The sequence below is a fragment of the Sinohyriopsis cumingii genome, unplaced genomic scaffold (genome assembly GCF_028554795.1).
Source record: "Sinohyriopsis cumingii isolate HCF-2022 unplaced genomic scaffold, ASM2855479v2 utg000229l, whole genome shotgun sequence".
In the NCBI taxonomy this organism is placed as follows: domain Eukaryota; kingdom Metazoa; phylum Mollusca; class Bivalvia; order Unionida; family Unionidae; genus Sinohyriopsis; species Sinohyriopsis cumingii.
The window spans coordinates 7,354,297-7,377,645 of record NW_028315879.1 but is presented as its reverse complement, the minus strand read 5'-3'; the positions used below and the strand labels follow the sequence as shown (position 1 = coordinate 7,377,645).

At 33.6% G+C, this 23,349-nt stretch overlaps 1 protein-coding gene across 12 annotated transcripts in view; it reads left to right on the top strand.

Annotated features, from left to right (window-relative positions):
* LOC149774502 (uncharacterized) overlaps positions 1 to 23,349 on the top strand; it is a 127,584-nt gene that overhangs the window by 18,963 nt on the left and 85,272 nt on the right. For all 12 annotated transcript variants that reach the window (XM_089945241.1, XM_089945240.1, XM_089945243.1 and 9 more), the window contains 4 exons: positions 1,359 to 1,492; positions 6,159 to 6,248; positions 6,637 to 6,786; positions 15,736 to 15,991. In XM_089945241.1, the coding sequence (XP_089801367.1) occupies positions 1,359 to 1,492; positions 6,159 to 6,248; positions 6,637 to 6,786; positions 15,736 to 15,991 (630 nt within the window). The remainder of the gene's footprint in view (positions 1 to 1,358; positions 1,493 to 6,158; positions 6,249 to 6,636; positions 6,787 to 15,735; positions 15,992 to 23,349) is intronic.

The following is a 23,349-nucleotide window of genomic DNA, read 5'->3' as shown; positions in this document are numbered from 1 at the left end:
AAACTGGAGGCTCGATCTGGTAACTGGCTCAAGATGCTGCCACATGATGTTGTAATGAAAGCTCCCAACCTTGTCTACACCTTTTGAACCTATTTGTACACATGGATGTATAGTCTTGATGCAATGACAGTCCCAACCTTTTGAATAATCTGTATAAAGAGATGCATAGCTGTGACAGGAGGTTTCGATTTTTACATTTGTATAAATGATACTGATCTGACATAAAAAATTGCCATATATTGCCAAAAAATATAAATAATCAAGCAACTACTTTCCCTCAAAAACTGTTGAATAGGATTTGACATTATTTTACAGTAAGCATCTTTTAGATGTTTGTGAATCATCCTGAGCTGCCGTTACCAAATGGTTGAAAAAACTACTTTTAACAGTGTTTTTCACAAATGTGACAAAGACCATTTGACCAAATTGTATAGGAAGGCCTTTTGAAATTGCTTGGGAAGGCCTTTTGAAATTGTATAGAAGGTCTTTTAAATATTTATAGGAAGCCATTTGAAATTGTATAGTAAGGCATTTTAAAATATTAAAGGAAAGCCTTTTAAAATTGTACAGTTCATGTTGATGTGCCATTACAATATTGCCAGCATCACTAAAAGTTAAAAAACACAAATGCAAATACTACAACTTATCCTAAGCTGACTTCTCTATTCTGTCACATGTACTGTATGGAACATAATTCTAACCTATCAAGATCTCAAATGAAGTTTATGTTAATGAAATTATCTTGCGTTTATTTGACTGAGAGTATTACCTCTTTAGAGACTTTATTTTCCATCCACTTTTGATAAAACTTGGTAATTAAGTTTATATATAAAACTCTTGCATGAGGTTAATTTTCTGTGAGAACTAGCCATATTAATTATGCCTTTTCTTTGGTAATATATTTTATTATAGATAAATTCAACAGCATAAGTGTTGTGTTCTAGCAATACTATATAACCCTCCTTCATGAAATGGCCAACTTGAAGGTTATATAAGCAAGATGAGCAATATCAGGCCCACTTGGGACTTTTGTTTATAATAATTTTATACTAAAAATAGCTTGAGGGTTTTTATTGTCTGTGATTGTGAATGATAATGTTTACAAGCTTATGGATGGTATTTGTTCCAGTTATGGGGGTTAAAAATGAAAACTTGAGCTTGTGGACATTCAAAATAAAAACAAACAAAAAAAAAACAGATCTGCTACTTCACACAATTCTGCAATTTGTATCATATTAAGAGATGTACAAGTTACTTTTCCACTATTAAAAGATTTGCAACATTTCTTTTCTGGATATTTAGTTTTTCCTGCAGATTTCTAATTATGATCAACATTTCCAAATTTGATATTCTTCCAGACCAGTGTTCCCCAATCATTCCAGAGGTTAAGAAGAGGTATGACAGAAAGTTTCTACTGAAGCTACAGAATGCTCCCCAGTCCATGACGAAACCTGCTGGTCTTCCTGACATTCCAGAAATCATGATTGAAAAGGTAAGACAGCTGTAATATTTTTATTATTTCCTTGACATGAGATAAGCTTGTCAAGTAGTCATTTCTGTGGCTTGTGAAGATGACTCAATCTCATTGACATGATATAGAACTTGAGTAGTCATCCCTATGGATTTTGAAGACTCAAACATGAATAGTCATCAGTGTGGGTTGTGAAGATGACTCCAGCTCCTTGACATGATATACAACTTAAACAGTTATCCCTGTGGATTGTAAAGACTCATACATGAGTAGTCATCCCTGTTTCTTGTGAAGACTCACACATGAGTAGTCATCCCTGTTTCTTGTGAAGATTCATACATGAGTAGTCATCTGTATGTCTTAGTCATCCCTGTGTCTTTGAAGACTCAAAGATAAGTAGTCATTCCAGAGGGATGGGAAGACTCGGGCAATCAAATGTTTTGTTCAATTTCAGCGAGATTTTGCTGTTAAGCTTCATTTTTTCAAGAGCTTAGATTTGATGATGACCTGACATACATAGTTAGGACTCTTGTTCAGTTTGGAATAGGCTTTTCACTGGCATTTTTAGAGCTCTTGATCAATTTAGAATAGGCATCTCACTGGCATAGTTGGAACTCTTGATAAGTTTAGAATAGGCATCTCACGGGCATAGTCAGGACTCTTGGTCAATTTAGAATAGGCATCTCACTGGCATAGTTAGGACTCTTGATCAGTTTAGAATAGGCATCTCACTGGCATAGTCAGGTCTCTTGATCAATTTAGAATAGGCATCTCACTGGCATAGAACTCTTGATAAGTTTAAAATAGGCATCTCACTGGCATAGTCGGGACTCTTGATCAGTTTAGAATATTCATCTCACTTTCATAGTCAGGACTCTTTATCAGTTTTGAATAGGCATCTCACTGGCATGTGAACACTTTAGAATTCAAATTTTGTATTTGTTCACAAATTTGCTGAGAATGTTGTCATAACACAGTGTCCAAGACACGTTCATTGGTTTTTTTTTTCTCAATAGACATGCATAGTTTATTGTTGAATATACATGTACTAATTCTTGAATAGACATACACTTATTATTATAAATATACATGCACCACTTACTGTTGAATATACATGCACCACTTATTCTTCCATAGACATGCACCACTTATTCATGAATAGACATACATTGCTTATGTTCTTAAATAGACATGCACCACTTATTCATGAATAGACATACATTGCTTATGTTGTTCCATAGACATGCACCACTTATTCATGAATAGACATACATTGCTTATGTTCTTAAATAGACATGCACCACTTATTCTTGAACAGACATGCACCAGATATGAAAGGGTTAAATATCTGCAAACACCAGATTGGTGGAAAGAAGACATACATATTGCAATCGAAATCAGAAATAAACCAAAGTGTAAAAACTTAACTCTTTAAAAATAATGAGGTAACTAGTCATTTTCAAACAGCATGGAAAGTATTCTACAACAGTGTACTATACCACTGTATAACACTGCAAGTGAGATTTGGAAATATTCTCAAGATATTACACTAAACTAAAATGTAGCAAACCTTTTTAAGAGTAAATAGGTTAGACATTTCAGATAGTAAAGGAATGGAAAGTCTTTGTAATGAGTTCCACTATTGCTATATAATAAAAAGAAGTGTTCACGAATCTAAGTGATGCAGTCACTTCAGTTTAGAAACATTTATTTTCTTTCTTACATTTCTCAAAGCGTACCAATTTTCAGTTGTTAAAGGTTTTGAAATCCATTCATTATAAAAGAATCTATTTAAACTAGATGAAACAAAAGTACAATTTTTAAAAATGAACTCAGACAATATGAATTAAAACACTACCTTTATGAACAATGATATTAAAATGTTTTTTTCTTCATCAGACCAGTGGATATCTTCTCATGTCAATATCTATCGTCCAAAAATTTATAAATCAAAGTACATGTATAGTTCAGTTTTTTTTCAATACTGTTAGAACTATGTTGATTGAATATCTATGCCCATTTTATTCCCTTTTATCCACAATTCACGCAGGTTTTAGAAATTTTCACACCTAAGCAAACTAATTCTTGTTATCCAAAATAGATAAAGGGAACCGTACTGTTGTATTGCTGTCAGATTTAAGAAATTTATTTTTTTGGTTTACAAGGTTATACTACAGAAAGCAGACATTTTATGGATATTCAGATTTAATATTATATTTTTAGCTCATATTTAAAACAATGTATGTGTGTGTGTGTATGTGTGTGTGTGATTTGGATTTTTACCATAGCTTTAGCAATTTTTCAGTCATATCACTACAATGTCTGCAGTGTGGCAGTTTGCCTAGCACTGGGGCATCATTCTGCAGGCTTGTAGTATGATGTCCAACCCAGTCACATTATCCTGACACCAGGCTGACCAGTAATAACACTAACCTCTTAATGCAAAGCACCTAGCAAGGCAGCTGTTAGTACCATATTTATAAGTCTTTGGTATGACTTGGCTGGGGTTCGAACCCATGACTTCACGCCTCTGAGGCGGACGCTCTAACTACAAGGCCACTGGAGCAGTCATATTTAAACAACAGAATTCAAGCCACTTTTTTAATTGGCATTTTAAATGATCCATCTTATGGTACTGTTGGAGTGCCCCTAGGATTTCATTTTCTTTTCACTGTTTATTAATGACTTTATCCCATACCTTTGGTATCTAATGATACTAATAAAATTATTTATGCAGATGGCATGGCATCTTTAGCTGAAGGTACTGATGTTGAGGCAATTGAGAGTAAGCAAAATTCGGCATGTAAACTTCTTCATCTTGTAGTTCTAATAATGATATCTGCATAAACTAAAAAAAACAATGGTTTTATTGTCTCTACTCAAAATAAAAGGCTAATACAAAGGAATCTGTTTACTTCAGATATGATAAGCTTGAATGCAACTCTGATACAAACTTTCAGGTGTCATAGTTGATGACACTCAATTAGTGAAGAAAAACATCAACTCTGTATGTAGCAACATTTCTGTCAAGCGATTCGATTTGAAATATTGCTTCATTATTTGAGGATATTATTAATGTTGTCATTTATAACACATTGAGGGGCCCCGAGTGGCTGAGTGGTCTAAAGTGCTCTCCATTACGGATGACTGCCATCTCACCTCTGTCTGCGTGGGTTCGAGTCTTGGATTCATCCAATGTGGGTATGTGAGAAAGCTTGCCAGTAGCTTCTCGTGGGTCGGTGGTTCTTTTCAGGGTTTTCCCGGGTTCTTCCTCCACCAATAATACTTGCCGCCATGTATAGCCTATCGTTTGCTGAAAAATGGTCTTAAACCATACAACAACAACAACAACAACACATTGAACACTTGCAAAAGAGTGTGGATAGAACACCTTTTAGATGAAAAATATGCAACACATAATGAAACATTATTTGAAAATCTCAAATGGTTACCTATCAAAGATAGGGTAAAATATACTGAATCAGTCTTCATGTAGAAAGTTCACCAAATCATTTGTGAATAATTGTACCCCAAAGTAAATAGTTGAACCATGAGCTAAAAATTAACTACATAAACTGGAACACCAGACTGAAATGTTCAAAACATTACATACAGTTGTTTTTTAATTAGGAATATAATATCTAAGGTGAATCATGTACGGTCCTTGCTGCTTTTAAACAGGAACATCAAAAAAGTTTTTAACTGATAAAATAATTTTAATTTTTTTGTGAACTTGATGTGACCTGTTGCATCCAGTCTTTGGTGGTACTAATCTTATGTAGCTCATGTATTTTTTTGACATAATGTGAACAATTTATTCTCGACCCTTCAGTTGAACAATGCATAGAGAATATGTACATTATTGTAAATTATTATTATGGTTGTTGCTGTTACTATTATCTTTACAAGTAGAGATTGTTGTCTGAGGATGCTTTGATATTAAGGTATTCAGATTATAATGCAAATATTGTCAAACATGTGACACAAATAATTGCCCTTGATGATGATGAGTTCAAAAACATGGACTACATTATTAGACTTTAATGACGATGACTTCAGAAACATGGAATATGTTATTAGCCATTGATGATTATGACTTCAGAAACATCAAAAATACATTATTAGCCATTGATGATGATGACTTCAGAAACATGGAACATATTATTAGCCCTCAATGTTGATGACTTCAGAAACATGGAGAATATTATTAGCCCTAGATGATGATGACTTCAGAAACATGGAACATATTATTAGCCCTCGATGAAGATGACTTGAGCAATAAATTCATTATTAGCCCTTGAAGATGATGATTTCAGCAACATGAAATACTTTATTAGCCCCTGATGATGATGATGACTTCAAAAACATAAAATGTATTATTAGCCGATGAGGATGATGGCTGAGCAACATGGAAAACATTATCAGCTTTTGATGATGATGGTTGCAGAAACATGGAATGCATTATTTACCATTGATGACAACTGTTTCAGAAACATGATCAAGAAATGTATGTTTGGCATGATGCTTATTCAGTCTCTGTTGCATATTTTGAATATTGAAAAGTACAGTTATATGGTGATACATTATGTGCATGTAGTCCTTGTGTATGTAAGTAGGTAGACACACAAAAGTACATATTATACATATTTATGTCAATTGTTATCATTCATATTCTTTTTTTATCCAGCCCAGTTTCCAGATTTCTCCCAGAGATTTTGCAGATGAGGGAAACATTGCTGACTTTACAACAGGATATAAATGGACCGTCAAAAGTCAGGTAAGTATTGTCAGCAGTTTTGTCATATTGCACTGTTGTAACATTGTTGATTTGTACTGTGTGTCATGACATATTTTTGTGCTGTCATTAGGATATGCTAAGTGTTCATGGTTTGCCTCTGTGAGATTAAAGTTTTAATTAAATGCAATTTAAAGGCAAGAGTAGATTTAGTTTATCATCTGGATAAATCTGTATGGAAAAATAGCCATTATCCTCTTTCAGAGGGGTACTTCCAGTGCACTCTTGTGTGCATAGATTTTGCCTGTAAAGTAACACTGACATCGAAACACTGGTATATTTACATGTATATAAAAAGTTGTAAGATTCATATATCATAAAAATTACAAAGTTGGTTTCTCTATCCAGCACACTTTGTTCTGTCTTTCAGTCAGGAAACAGTCACCAGGGTAAGGATGCCCCTTGGAGAGGGATAAACCTGGAGAAGAATATTGGTTTGTCCATGCAGAAAGATACCAGTCTTCATCCAACAGATGGCTCTAGAAAATCCACAAGGCTGGATGAGGAACAGAAAAAGAAAGTATGTTAAGTTTGTCAGAAGCTATACATACAGCTGCATATAAATTATACCTGTTTCATCACTTGGATGTGTTTTCATATTCTTTCTGTCCTTCTAACTATTACATTTATCCACTTAATAGAATTTGAATGAGTAGTTTTGACAAAGGTTCACTCATACACATTTGTAAAAAGTATTACGTTAGGTTATGATAGATGCAAATTGGGGTGTTGTTGTTGTTATTATGGGGTTTAATGATGTTTTGCAGCACAGGATAGGCTCTACATGGTGGCCAGTATAACTGGTGGTGGAAGAACCTGGAAAAACTGGTAAGAACCACCAACCCATGGGAAGCTACTGGCAAGCTTTCTCAAGTACCCACATTGACTGAGCCAAGAGCAAATTGGGGTATAATTATTTATATTTTTGAACAAAACATTATTCCTTCTATTGTCTCATCTGCAAAGCATAGGCAGGACATAGGCATTCATTTTCCAACAGCGCTGTTGTTGTTCATGTTGTAATCACTGTTGTTATTGCAGGAATCAGTATAAAATGTTTGCATTTAGCTCCGTATCTCTGATAATATTGTATGTGTAGTTATGAAAACTTGAAGAGAGTGACACATAGCAATCTTGACAACTCTTGTTATATTTTAATCCTGATGTTTTTGCACAGTATAATATCTGGTATGAGGGAGATTGATATTGTTTGATATGGGTAGTATTTATATTGTATATAGGTTATGGAAGACATTTATATTGTTCAATATGGGAGACATTGTTATTGTCTGGTATGGGACCATCATTTACATATTTTGTCAAACTGAGAAATGAATGACCTGTTGGAAATGGCTGAGCAATGTTCCTTTCTTAGGGGAGGGAATTGAAGCAATTTGTTTGCTGGATGTTTGGAAAAGTTGTGTTATCACACCAGAAATAAAAGTCACCTTTTGTACCAGTATAACAGGTTTAGTTAGATATCTTCATCTAATTTCCTGTGAAATAAAACTGAAGAAACAAGTTTGTCTTTGAGAAGAGATTTGAGTTACATCCCATCATTAGGGTCAGGGGTCATTCAAAACATGTCTGTAAATGTAGGTAAATATTTGGTTCATGGGTTACAATGAATAGCCATATATGACTTTTGATTTTCTGTTTATCACAGGCTTCTCACATAAGCCAATAGTCTTTTGTTCTAGGCAAGCTGAGAAGTGACTAATTTTATGTATATTTAATTTGTATGTGTTAGTCTTTTTCCATGATTATAAGTTATAATTGTATTTCATACTTGACCTTGTCCATAATCAAGTTCACTGTGTTCCTGACTAGAAACATTGATGTTATTTTTGGTAAATAAATAATTCATAGCTAATATTTTCTTTACAAGTTTGGTTTAAATATTAGGATCGTTATCAATGGAAATTATCTTATTTATTTGAGTCTGGATCATGTTATTAGAATTCCCCAATAAAAATACATAGCCTACCTGATGGTTACCAAGTTCTATACTATGATTTTAGTAACAGATTGTTCTAGAATAGAAAATTACATTAAGTCATAGTATTTACAGAAAAGGCTAACTGTGACCTAGGTCAAGTAGAGTGCTTTATATTCTTGCTTGTCTAAAAATTATTCATTCATGTGATAGATGTTGAAAAAGAGTACTTTGTATTGTTGTGTTCAGTATTTTGATTTTTGCTGGACATATTTATTCAGATTGTTATTCTTAGGAATAGCTTGGTTTATATTATTGTGATTAATTGGAAGACTGTTAGTACATGAGCACACTTCAGGCTATTGGAACTTTAGTACATTCAAGACTACAGGCACATTGATGCCATTAGTGCTGGATCATATTTTGAACATCACTGGAATGTAGTTAGAACTTTATTCATTAGGTTTGGTAATATAACTTTTGGGGCTATTTGGGATTTCATTTCTAGTCCTGTAAGTTCTTTTTAAATTTTCACTTTGTATTCTAGGGAAATAAATTGTTGAATTTACAAAATCTTGTTGGTTTTGCTCTCTTTTATATTACTTAGTTTAAGACCATAGAATCATAATAATAATCCAGATTTTTTTAAAAGCTTGAACAAACTCAGATCAGTATAAATTTTAAGTCAGTGTTGATTTCCATTATACAGTGGTTTAAATTGAGCTGGATACAGCAGTCTTGTGTGGAACATAGTTTTGGAAGAGAACAACAAATACCTGTAATTTATTTTTTTGTATCACAGTGTACATAAGAAAGTCTTGATAACTTAATGACAATATTAATAATAATTATGGTATTTGTTCAAAAACCAATTTAAGAGGTTAACCTTTGTAATGCACTCACCTCTGTGCAATGGCCAGTTTTGCATTTTCCCATGATATTGACAGGTTTGACTGTATATGAATGACAGCATGTGTATGTAATTGTATGAATTATTAACCTACGGAGTCAATGTCATGTTGCTGTTCTCAATGTATGAAATGTTGTTTACCTTAGAAATATACACTATATGCAGTGACACTAAACAGTCTTTAATAATTGGCTATTTAGATGCCTGAGTAGGTCACAAGACCTAATTTATTATGGTGACTTTGATATAATTTTCAAGATTGCAGGAGATAATTTTTTTAAAGTAAAAGACATCAGTTTGTCAACACACCGAGATGAAAGAAGAAAGAAAAGTAACTCTTATTTTCTAAGATATCTAATAATGACTGCCATGACTTTTTATCAGAATATTACATATAGGCGTTCATATTTTCTGCATCTTATTCATCTACATACTTCTGTATAGATGGATTTCAGTTAGGTATATTCCAATTAGATCATTCATCATTTTAATAGAGAATGAAGGAACGTGAGTTTTGAATAACATTTAAAATTTGTACTTTGAAGGAAGGAAATTCCTTATAGAACATTTCAGCCTGTGCCTTGGGCTTGGAACAAAAGCAACAACTTCCAGCCACTCATTGCACAGTTTATGCACTCATTTGATTTTGAAATAAAAATAATACTTCTGTGGAATTCACAATTAAATCTGGAATGGAGAAGAAATCAAAATATGAAATTTTCACATGACAGTTCAGACCACATGTCATTCAGTGCATGCTTGTGTATTTCTATGAGAAATGGAGTGTTGAGATTTTGTTTCTTGATACATATTTCAATACAAACAAGAATAATTTTGTTTCCTCTGTTTACAAGGTCTTTGTAGCATAATTAATAGCTATGGAATTTCCTGCACTTAATGTTCCAGATTGCAGCAGTTCAAAGCATTGTACCTAGAATAAGTGGTTGGTTCCTAATTATTGTACAATTTAACAATGGGGCAGGTGTTATTTCAAGTTCTGTGGATGAGTTCAGTATCATCTTTTGCTGTTAGAAGGGACATGAATATTTCATGACTCTGTTTCATGGTTTTTCATTTGCAACATTACTTTCTATATCTTTGTTGATGGAGATTGTCAATTACATGAGAAAACTGTGCACTTTATTTGAAAAAATATCCCTTTATAAATAATTGTCCAAATGCTTTAACCTTGAAAACAGCACCAACTTGCAGCATATCTTTTTCTGGGTTTGGCACTCATTTCATTTTAAAATAAGAACAATCTTATGCAGTCATCAATTAAAGTCAGTACAGAGAATGATCGAAAAGGTGGAATTTTCATTGTGACATTTCAGACCATTTACTTGTATGATTCTTTTACCATGGCACTAAACATTTAATGGGATAGAAACACTAGGATTTTTTTCTTTTCTTTAAGAGCAAACTTTGATGAAAACAAAAGCAGTTTGCTTCCTCTGTTATTATTGTACCCCACATATCATATTATGAGTTGAAACAATTTCTTTTACTTAATGTTCCAGAATGATGTAATAAACCCTCAAAATAAAATTGGTCTTTCCCAATGTGCTAGCTTGGTTATCTAGGGTCAAATTCTCTAGGATTCAGTTTTGTGTGTTGTTTATTTGCAATGACCTAATGGGTTTGGTTTCTAGCGATCCTTTTCTTTCTCCTTTTATTTACAATATTGTTTCAAAGGCATTACGACTATTCGAGTGGCCTGTTGGTTAGAGCGTCCACCTCAGATGCAGGAAGTTGTGGGTTTGAACCCCAGCTGAGTCATACCAAAGACTTATAAAAATATAACAGCTGCCTTGCTAGGTGTTCAGCATTAAGAGGTTAGTGTTATGACTGGTCAGCCTGGTGTCAGGATAATGTAACTGGGTGAGACATGTTGCTACATGTCTGCAGCATGATGCCTCAATGCTAGACATCACTATAAACTGCCTCACTGCAGACATAATAGTGATACGACTGAATTTTTGTTAAAAACGACATTAAAACCCCAAATGACACACACACACACACACACATGCAGACAGACACACATGTGCACACACACACACACACACACACACACACACACACGCACACACACACTTCAAAGGCATACCATTTAGAGCATCATTTGACAGTTTGATGAGAAAGTTGTCTGTCATGGCCCCATATTCCTAAAATGTTTTGAGTAAGGCTATCAAGCTCCTGTTCCAAAAATTTTGACACACTGATTAGAATGAAGTATGAATCCTAAAATGTTTAGGATTTGTTCAACTTTAGTCTATCTGCTATCAAGCTAAATTTGAATTACTGTGGACTCCTACAAGCATCACAATAATTTTGAGGTTTTCATCTTGAGTTTGAATTTCTTGCTCAAAACATTTAGAATATGGAGCACCAACAGAAGCCATACAGCTTGCCGTTACGAATAAGTTAGGAAAATGACATTTCTTAGATATTCATTTTGCCGATTTATTCACTACCACAGTAGACAAATGGTTATTGATTAAGTAACCAAAATTGAGACATATTCTGACATTAGCAACCAACCTAGTGGAATTGTGAAAGATGAGTCTTTCTTATCAAAAGACATATGAATTAGTGGCATACATTTTTTTTCTTCTAACTTTAATGAATATCATTTTACTGCTAACCATGAATTTATAGCCCCCTCCCCCCTCCCCCGATCTACCTTTAAAGACACTAGGACTCCATTCCACATCAGAGACTTGTCCATAAATTTAATATACAACTGTATTTACTTTTGAAGACATCAGGACTCTCTTCCACATCTGACACATATTGGAAGACGTTAGGACTTCCACATCAGAGAACTGTCTAAAGACATTAGGGTTCCCTTCCACATCAGAGAACTGTCTAAAAATGTTAGGAATCCCTTTCACATCAGAGAACTGTCTATAGACGTTAGGACTCCCTTCCACATCAGAGACCTGTCTAAAGATGTTAGGACTCCTTTCCACATCAGAGACCTTTCTAAAGACATCAGGACTCCCTTCCACATCAGAGACCTGTCTAAAGACATTAGGACTCCCTTCCACATTTGAGACCTGTCTTAAGACATTAGAACTACCTTCCAGATCAGACACCAGTCAAGATATTTAAGTACTGATTAAAATGTAATATTTTGCACAAATATCAAAATTGAAAATAAATGAATTCTAAGTTATTAACACTAGTTTAATAGATTCATGGGCTATAGTCATTTTTCTTATAGCTGTATTCATAAATGAACAGGGCAGTTTTACCTGGTTTGGCATAATTGTATGCTTTTTGTATGATCTTTTTTCCAGATTGCAAGTTATTGCCATTAGTCTCTCAAACAATGCCCTTCCTAGCTTATCAGAGCAGTATCCTAACCCCAGAACAGGGATTATACCAAAAACACCAGAAAAATTTACCCACATGTACAATATCCCACCATATTGATAATTTGCATTAGTACACAAATGATCTGGACAGAGAGATAAATAATTATTTCTTAATGTGCAGATATTAAGGTCAATAATATACATTTCTTTGATTAATTTTCTCTAGCCGTTACATGAATGTGTAGCATCCATTTTACTGTACAAGACTTGACTGATTTCACTTGTATATGCCATTGTTTTACTGTTTGTATTATCATATGGAAAAAAATTACTGTTTTGTGTCCCAGGATTTACAACTGTACATTACATTACATTACATTACAGTAGTCACCAAAAATATCTAAAAACTGTCAAGTTTAGACATTGGCCCGCGGATAAACCAATCCCCTTACTTCCAGGCCTTTAATTTTTCCTAAATTATTTGGCTTATACGCAAGTATATACGGTAACAATGGCAGGTTTAGGTGTTTCACCTGTAATAAAATCAATCTGGCAGAATAAAATCATCCAGCTTCTATCAACTGCATGTAGTGTCATTCAAACCATACCTGTGATATATATTTGCACTGGTCTGAATAGATATGGGTGACAGTTTTCTCACAAAAAAGGCTCATGATAGAGCCAAGAATGATTCAGTAAGGATGTGGATGCCACCAATATTATTGCCTACAATAACTAAGTTGCCAGCTTTCTCCTGTCTCAGTTATTTGAAACAGAAAGTTTGCCAGTTTATTATGTGAACTTTTTTTGATCTAGCTTTCAACCAGTCCCAGACCTCATATGTCCTTGCTCCAGCAATCTTGACCTTTAATCCTCTTCCAGTGGATCTGGGTTTGGTGTTGTTTTCCTGGTATGCACAGTCCCTGCTGGCAGCATCCAGATTTAGTAACACTACTTAAAGCCCCATTTCGGTCCCAAATTCTAAAGCACAACTGAAACAGCACCATATTTGGTAAACAAGCCTCCCACAGTTTGCATTTTCAGACATATGAAATCACAGAACAGGTCCATTGCTGGTTCTGGCTCGATCAAGAACCAGTCCTCAGGCTATTGAAGTTTCTCCTTTCCAGACACCTAGTACATGCCTCAGACTTTTGATGTGAACACTGAGATATCACTGTGTCAGGATGGACTCACAGCTTTGTTCATCGACCATGATTGTTTGCTTAGCCAGCTTAGTCATTGTTACCATTGGATCTAAGCTTTAAAATTTACACTTGCAAGTCCCATCTTCTCTACCTGATAATACTGGGTAAAAGGAAGATGTAGATTCTACATATCCGTTGAAAATGCTTCATGTTTCTGCTGCTAGAGTTCTGTTAACCTTGTTCTGCTCCCTTAATTGCCTCTTACAGAATTCTATCTTCATTGACCATTTAACCAATAAAATCCAGCCATCTTTCAAACATTTAGTGAAATCTGGTAAAGTTGCTCATATCTTTCATTTCTTTGAAAGGAAACTTTGAGACTCAAGCCACAAGAACACATATAACTCCAATCTAGCTTTTTATGACAAACATATTCCTCTTTTCCTCACAAATGTTCATCAATCAAAAGTTATATTACAAATTTGAACTTAATATCCATTAATAAGCATAGACAAGAAACCATTCCATGGCACACATCTTCTGTCTCAGAAGTTAGAAGCTATTCACCTGCATGCTAGACCTGGTCTCCATTGCTGCATTTCATCATACAGAACATATATTACAAGTCTGGGCGTCTGTCTCTTGCATGGCTTAATTGTAACCAAATGTCAGCTTAGCACCTACTTTCCAGTTATATAGTTATATAGCAGCCTTCATTAACCTGCATCTCAAGATGGGAAATGCATTCCTGTTCACATGTGTGCAACTGAAAGACCACTAAGAGATCATCCTCTGCATTCCATTCTATTGGCCCACTGCCACATAGAGGAGATTAAAAGAAAAAGTCATCCAAAGAGACAAACCGTACTCAAGCCCAGCAACACAGAGCCCAGTCTTCATTCATTAGGGACCAGTTAAACAGAAAGGATCATCTGTAAATCAAACTAGACAAGAAAATAAACCCATCCTCAAGAACTTACTCCTTGGTGATGCCCCAGTTTTTCAGAGCAAGTGATTGTGGGAAAAAGCAATAGAAAGTCAGGTTTGGATGAAGTTTCTCTTGATTGCAGCATCAGTGGCTTTTCATGGAGAAGTTAGCTTCATTGACAATCAGGGTTTGCAGTTATCACATCTAAGACATGTTTAAAGAATGGAGGATATGCACCAGAATAAAGACCTATCATACCTTCTGGCCAATTTCTTTTCTATCCACTGATGGCTTTAATTCTTTGTCCCAACTTAAAAATTATGATGGATTTTGATGTGGTTGAAACAAATCACAAGTTGAACAAATGTCACACAAATATTTTCCAAATACCGTACAAATGTGCATGAGAACTTTTGATTGTTTTTTGGGATTACATTTTCAGCAGAGTTACTACTAATTTGTCATATGAAATATTAAAACTTTGTAGAAGATACTTTAACCTTTCAATTACGTCATGTTCACAATTCTTTAAGATCAGTCAGTTTGACCCAAGTTATTTTAAACTTAAATATCTGAACAAAGTTTGATGAAAAGTTGTTACTGGTTATTACCCTCTTTTTTCTTTAGTGCTTAATTATAGGCTTGTTTTAAAATTAATGTTGTCATAACAGAGTTCACATAAGAAAAATTATAAGAATTTTGTCACATGCTTTTATAATAAATACTTTTGTAATTGCATTCCATACAAGGGTGAATGCAGTAGGTAATTGCATTCCATACAAGGGTGAATGCAGTAGGTAATTGCATTCCATACAAGGGTGAATGCAGTAGGTAATTGCATTCCATACAAAGGTGAATGCAGTATATTATATCCTGGGGTTTATTGTGTATATGGCTACACAAAATTTAAAATATTTTTCAAAGACATTAATATATCCTATATATTCTGTGTAAAATTGCATTACTATAATAGTAATCATGACTTTTGAAGTGAAGAAAACCCTCGACTGTACAGTAATGTAATTTAGTTTTTCACATGTGTTTCACATCAATTTTATATAGAGCGTATTAATCTGTATGTATATTTTAAAATGGCATTGATATGCTTACATATTTCAAGACTTGAACAAAATGAAATTTATAAAGGTTTCCTCCTGCAAAAGCATAAAGTTACAAAAGCAGATGATTATTAGTAACTTATCGTTGACTCTGTAATAATTTCAGCCCTCTCAATCTGAAAATTCAACACTCAGAGCAAAAGGAGAAAACCAGAAGCAGAAAACCATAAAAGCTAAAACTCTTGACAAGAAGGTTGGCACTGTGGGCAAGCCATCAACCCTTAAAGAGGGAGAAAAGAACTGGTCAGGCTCTTCATTACAAGAACATGTGGCAAAATTGGACAATCAAGCACAGGTTGCAAGCCACACAAAGAAAACTAAAAAGAATAAAAAACAGAAAGCAGTGCCCAAGCCCAAGGAAGGTAATGCTAAACAAGATTGAATTTGGTTGCGTGTGTTTTTGTACAGTGTGATTAGTTGTATGGCATGACTGTGTATTTGCTTGCTTATGTGTTGAAGATTTGCATTGTGATTCTTCGGAGCTAAATATTGTGTAGTTTAGATGTACCTTGTCCTACAACAATCACTATTTTGAATTTCACTTAAAATTACTGGATCAGTTACAACTTAATTTCTAGATAACATTCATTTATAAAGGGCTTTACGTTTTATACAAATATACAGATCTATTATTAAATATGGCTGCTGTCTCTACAAATAGAAAATGCTTTAAAAACTTTTCTAAAAAGCTACTCACCAGAATAAACCAACTTTAACGGAAAGCATCTCTATATAAATGGCCTTCATATTTGTGCAAATAATACCATCTTCTGTAAAATGATGGTACAATTACTTAAAATGTAATCACTTTTAAATCACCTCTGCTTCATATCTGCTTGACAGAATTTGACTAATTTAACAGACAGTATCCTGGCATATAGAGCCTTTGATCTGATACAAACTTTGTTTGAAGTATCCTGGCATATAGGGAATTTAATTAGATACAAACTTAAGCTGAAGGGATCTTGACATATGTGGCTTTTATCATGATACAAAATTTATTAGAAAGTATCAGGCATATAGGGCCTGTAACCTAATAAAAAACTGAGTAGAAATTATCATGATATATATAGGGCCTGTAACCTGATACAAAATTGAGTAGAAATTATCATGGTATATAGGGCCTGTAACCTAATAGAAAACTGAGTAGAAATTATCATGATATATATAGGGCTTGTAACCTGATACAAAATTGAATAGAAAGTATCAGGCATATAGGGCCTGTAACCTGATACAAAATTGAGTAGAAATTGTCATGATATGTAGGGCCTGTAACCTGATACAAAATTGAGTAGAAATTGTCATGATATGTAGGGCCTGTAACCTGATACAAAACTGAGTAGAAAGTATCAGGCATATAGGGCCTGTAACCTGATACAAAACTGAGTAGAAATTATCATGGTATATAGGGCCTGTAACCTGAAACAAAACTGAGTAGAAATTATCATGGTATATAGGGCCTGTAACCTGATACAAAATTGAGTAGAAATTATCATGGTATATAGGGCCTATAACCTGATACAAAACTGAGTAGAAATTATCATGGTATATAGGGCCTGTAACCAGATATAAACTTGAGTAGAAATTGTCATGATATATAGGGCGTGTAACCTGATACAAAACTGAGTAGAAAGTATCAGGCATATAGGGCCTGTAACCTGATACAAAACTGAGTAGAAGTTATCATGGTATATAGGGCCTGTAACCTGAAACAAAACTGAGTAGAAATTATCATGGTATATAGGGCCTGTAACCTGATACAAAATTGAGTAGAAATATTCATGGTATATAGGGCCTATAACCTGATACAAAACTAAGTAGAAATTATCATGGTATATAGGGCCTGTAACCAGATATAAACTTGAGTAGAAATTGTCATGATATATAGGGCGTGTAACCTGATACAAAACTGAGTAGAAAGTATCAGGCATATAGGGCCTGTAACCTGATACAAAAATGAGTAGAAATTATCATGATATATAGGGCCTGTAACTTGATACAAAACTGAGTAGAAATTATCATGATATATATAGGGCCTGTAACCTGATACAAAACTGAGTAGAAATTATCATGATATATATATATATAGGGCCTGTAACCTGATACAAAATTGAGTAGAAATTATCATGATATATATAGGGCCTGTAACATGATACAAAACTGAGTAGAAATTATCATGATATATATAGGGCCTTTAACCTGACAAAAAATTGAGTAGAAATTATCATGATATGTATAGGGCCTGTAACCTGATATAAAACTGAGTAGAAATTATCATGATATATATAGGCCTGTAACCTGATACAAAACTGAGTAGAAATTATCATGATATATAGTGTCTTTAACTTGATACAGACTTCAGTAGAATGTATTCTGGCAAATAGGACTTTAATTTGATGCAAAATTTAGTTGAAAGGATTTTGGCAAATAGGGCCTTTAACTTGATGCTAAATTTAGTAGAGTGGATCATAGCATAGAGGGTACTTTTAATTTGATTCAAAATTTAGTTGAATGTATTCTGGCAAATAGGGCCTTTAACTTCATACAAAATTTAGTTGAGTGGATCATAGCATATGGGTTACTTTTAATTTGATTCAAAATTTAGTAGAAATGTTCATGGCATGTTGGGGCTTTAACTTGAAACAAAAATTAATTGAATGTTTCCTGGCATATAGCGCCTTTAACTTCCCATAGAAATTTAATTGAAAGTTTTTTGGCATGTATGACCTTTAACTTTATACAAGATTTAGTAGAATGTATCATGGTGCATAGGGTCTTTAATTTGATACCAAATTTAGTTGAATGCATCTTGGCATTTGGGACCTTTAATTTGATACGACATTTAATTGACAGTATCTTGGCCTTTTACTTTATAAAAAAATTAGTAGTATGTATCCAGGCATATGGGGCCTTTAACTTGATACCAATAATGATCTGCTTTCCTATATGGCAGGCATTACTAAAACTAAAAAATACAAGCAAAACCTTTGATGTACACCTCTCCTTCGATAACTCTCACACAACAGAGTCCACAAACATAGACTGCATTATAAGCATGGCGCGAGTTACCGAGGGACCTCCAAAAATTGAAAAAATATTGCTTTCACATCGAGAACACCGTAAGGGGGGGCGGGCGGCTTTAGGGAACTGGGCTGTTTAATGACTAAATCCTCATTTTACAATCACGTCGATAATAATTTTTAATAATGCGCTTTTTCTAATGGAGTTGTTCGTTATTCTGTTTAAATAACATTTTTTTTCTCTCAAAATATCCAACATATGATAGATTATTCCAACTGGTTTGAACAACCATCACGTGTACGTGAAAAATCTGTGTATTACGTCACTGCTTTTTGTTTTCTTGTTGAGTCTGGTTCCCATAGTGGTATTTAATAGTATCTTGCCAAATCGGTAGTCCACAATTTGGGAACTAGACTATATGTTCTTACACCACCAAACAAGATTCCTTTTTTTCAAAAACATGCGACATTTATTTCGTGACACATCTACGTCAAAACTCAATTATTTATTGTTCAGTTAGTACAATGTTAATGTCGTGATTTCATTGGAAGTAATAATGAAATTTCTTATCATCGCTGAGGATATCTCAAAATGCCAGTTCAAGAATTCTCTGAAACTCACTTGCCCACAATGGTTGGTATTTGTGAAATCTAGCTCCTTATTTTACGAAGCATTCTTTTCACTTTGCTGCCTTGTTATCTTTGATCACAGTTATGAAAGAGTCGCTTAATTTAAGGTAGTTTCAGTTACATACACAATAACATTTATTACAGTGTGCGATTGATCAAATGAAGTGAATTCACCCAACATACGACCGAGGCCACTAGATTTTAAGTTAGTCCAATTTTTGTGCCTTTTAACTTTTCTTTTATTCCACCTCCTTTTTTTATTCAAAAGACATAATTAATGTGATAATATAAAGGAGGCCAGCTTTTAATTCAGTGCAACAATACAACAAATACTTCCGCAAGTCAGTTATCAAAACACGGTTGGCACTTAATTAGGTTCTCAGAGAAATGCTTGCGGACATAGCTGTTATGGTAGATTGACGCATTTTACGTTTAATTACAAGAGGACACATTGCACTTATGATGATTACACTTAAAAGGAACTAAAAGATGGAACTAGAACACAAATTTCAATTGATAAAAATTTTATTTAATTTGTATTTATTTATTAAAGTACTGCCTCCACTCGGCGTAAGTGACATTTTCATTGATCAAAATTTCCTTACATATCGTTAATTGCGATGTACTAGGAATGTCGTTTAGAAAGAAAATGTAAACAATTTTATGAGTTATTTTTAAATTTGATATTTCATAGTGTTGATTAAAATTTCCAGGTCCTATCTACCGTTTTCAACGATAAAACGAGCGATACATCAAAGTTTCCATTACCAATTTTGATCGCGATTTTCTTCATGTTCAACAAATAGGGATAAATTTTTTGGGTATTTTCGGGTTTAAAAAATGGGATCCACGCCTGACACCGCGTTACAGGCGGGTTCGCACGCTATCAGGGCATGAGTTATCGAGGGAGTGGTGTATCACATCCTCAATATGGCTCAAGAAAGTTAGACCTAATTTGACAGAAATCACTCACATTAAAGGCTTACAGTTATATATATATATATATATATATATATATATATATATATATATATATATATATATATATATATATATATATATATATATATATATATATATATATTTATATATCAGCCATCAATAATTGCTCTCGTGGGTTGGTGGTTCTTTCTGGGGTTTTCCCGGGTTCTTCCTCCACCATTAATACTGGCCGCCATGTATAGCCTATTGTGTGCTGAAGAATGGCATTAAACCCCACAACAACAACCATCAATAATTGCCACCACTTCTGCACAGAGAGCAATCTGTAAAAGTAAACTGTATAATACTGTATGATTGGCAGTATTTTGTAAATAAATTTAAAGCATTCATCTGTAATGGACTCATAGGTAAGAAATTATAGCAGGCATATTTCCAGCCAAGTATTTTGAAAGTTAAACATTTCTTGCATGCCCTTCATAAACTAATGTTTGCAGATGTGCAAAATTAAAAATTAAATGAAACATTTATTAATATTTTCATTTTGTGTAATTAACTTGATTACAAAAGAATACATTTCAGATTTGACAAATAACAATGCAAAAGTAGTTACAACCCCTTCTACCAAGTCAAAATGCTTCTTACCATATGTGTACATGTTTAGGTTGATGTCATTACTTCTAGATAATTTGTTCCATCAAAACCAGTCGGCAAAGACCAATGAAATTTGGCTAGCATCACCTCTAGAATATTTTATCTACAGAAACCAGTCAGCATAGACTAATGCAGTTTGGCTAGCATTACATCTAGAATATTTATTCTATAAAAACCAGTCAGCTAGGACCAATGGAATTTCGCTTGCATTAGTTCTAGTTAATATAGTCTATAGAAACCAGTCAATATAGACAAGAAAGAGTTGGCAAGCATGTTTACATTGCACAGGCAGTGTGATCTGATTAGATTTTTTGCCATTGCAGCAATTTTTGAAATTTGTATTAAAACTGTTCAAGCAAATTAAGCAAATTACACTGATGTTGACAAGTTAAATTTGGTAGACATATTTGTATTCATATGTTGGTTACTTTATTGCTGTTAAATGCCATTAAGTGAACTGTTGAAAGTTTCCAAATATTTGTTAATGTTTTGACTTAGATATTGTCTTTATGCATAAACTTTGCTTGCATAAATAAATACAAAATATTTGAAATAGATAAATACAGTTTGTTAGTCATATTTGTATTCAAATTTAGATCAGACTGGATTTTTGTTAATTCTGCCACAGGGAAGCTTAACATATTGGACCAGTTAGACAACAGTGTCATAACAGTCAATACATCTGTGTACCCAGACTTTTGGTAGCTCTGAACCTTTTATCTAGGTCAGTTGCTTGTCAGGTCATTACAGCAATTTTTATACCTTCAGGGTGTGGCCATGCCACATTGGGCTATATATTTGTCTGTGTTTATCTACATGGACAGCTTGTTTAAGGCCATTATCCAGCACTTGTAGCTCTGTAACCTTTACCAGATTTACTTGATATTTGGTATGTCATCACATACTCCCTTCAATCTGTGCTGCCCTCTGGTGTGACTTGGGTTCAGAATTCATGATGGAGACACATTTTTGTTAGAGATTCTTTCAATGCTAATCTTTCCATCAACTGTTCACCAATTGTCTTGTTATGTATATTTAGTTTATTTATTTGTTTGTTAGATTTAAATCTTTTTTTATTCCATTACATGCTATTGTAATGTAATATTGTTTACTGGATTTGATATTGTCCATAATAGAGTTCAGTTATGTTTGTCCTGACTGATTTTTTTAATTTTTTTTATTTTTGTTGTAAAAATCTAATAATTGAAACATTGTATCTAGTTGCTGACCTTGTTTCACTATCAATGACAGTTTTGGTTAACAACTTCTTTTTTAATTTTTTTAAAAATTCTTTATCAGTATTAAGTTGAGTCAAGGTCATACTTGGTCGACATGATATTTATCATGCAACAAACTTCTATTCTTTCAGAAGAATACAATTTTGACACCCATGTGGGAACCTATTTTTCGTTTTAGTTAGTCTTATAACTGATTTTATGATAAGAATTCTTTCAGTCATGCCATAAGACTTGAGTCTTCAGGTTGTTTTATGTTATGTCCAGTTTGGGCTGGGTTTTTATTTTCTTCAAATTATTGAATTTAAAGTGATTATTTTACCTGGAAATACAAAAGTGCTCTGATAACTCATGGACAGAGATATTCTCTGGAAATTACACAGAATTAAAAAACTGGAATAATATTTTCTTTGATTCAACAAGAGACTGTTGACACATCAGTACAATGCTGACTATCGCAGATGTCATTGCCTTCCATTTTGGATTTTTATTGGGATTTGAACTGTGTTTCACTTAGGACTTTTCATTGATAGGATTTGTGTTTTTTCAGTTCTTGGATTATTTTTGGATTTAGTTTGTAAAACCATACATTCTTTTTTCTTATTTTTCACTTTTTATTCTAGGGACATAAATTATTTGTTGAATTTTATAAAGCTTGTTGTCTTCACTCTTTTCTGTCACTTTTTTTGAGAGCATAGACTCGTAACAACTTTATGCTTGGTATATAACTTAATTTCATATGTCCCTCTTGTCAATAGCACTCCTGCCCATAATTGGGGTTACAGGGCCAAGAATTATATTCCAAACACATTTTGTGTTATAGTTTTTTATTAATTATTTCTAACATATTTAATTGTTGACACATTTGATAAAACATTTTTTGTTAAAGTTTTTTTTTGTGGCATATATTTCAGTAACCTCTTGCTTGATTTACGTTTATTTGGAATATAAGTTCATCACATACTCCATTTCTGTAAGTATCACTCCTGCTTCTAGGTTCTGTCCCTGGACAGTGATATTGGTTCAGGAATTATATTGCAGCCACATATTTCAAAGTTTTTCTTTACTTGTATTTTTATAAACAATTCACTTCATGATTTGAATACAAAACCACACCCATGACCTATGAATTTTGCTCTATCCCAGGATGTGGGAATTATAATGGGGCCATATTTTGATCAAAAAATTTGCTTAAATTTATTTTTCTTCACTAATCCTTCTAAAAACCCTTCACTACTTGAC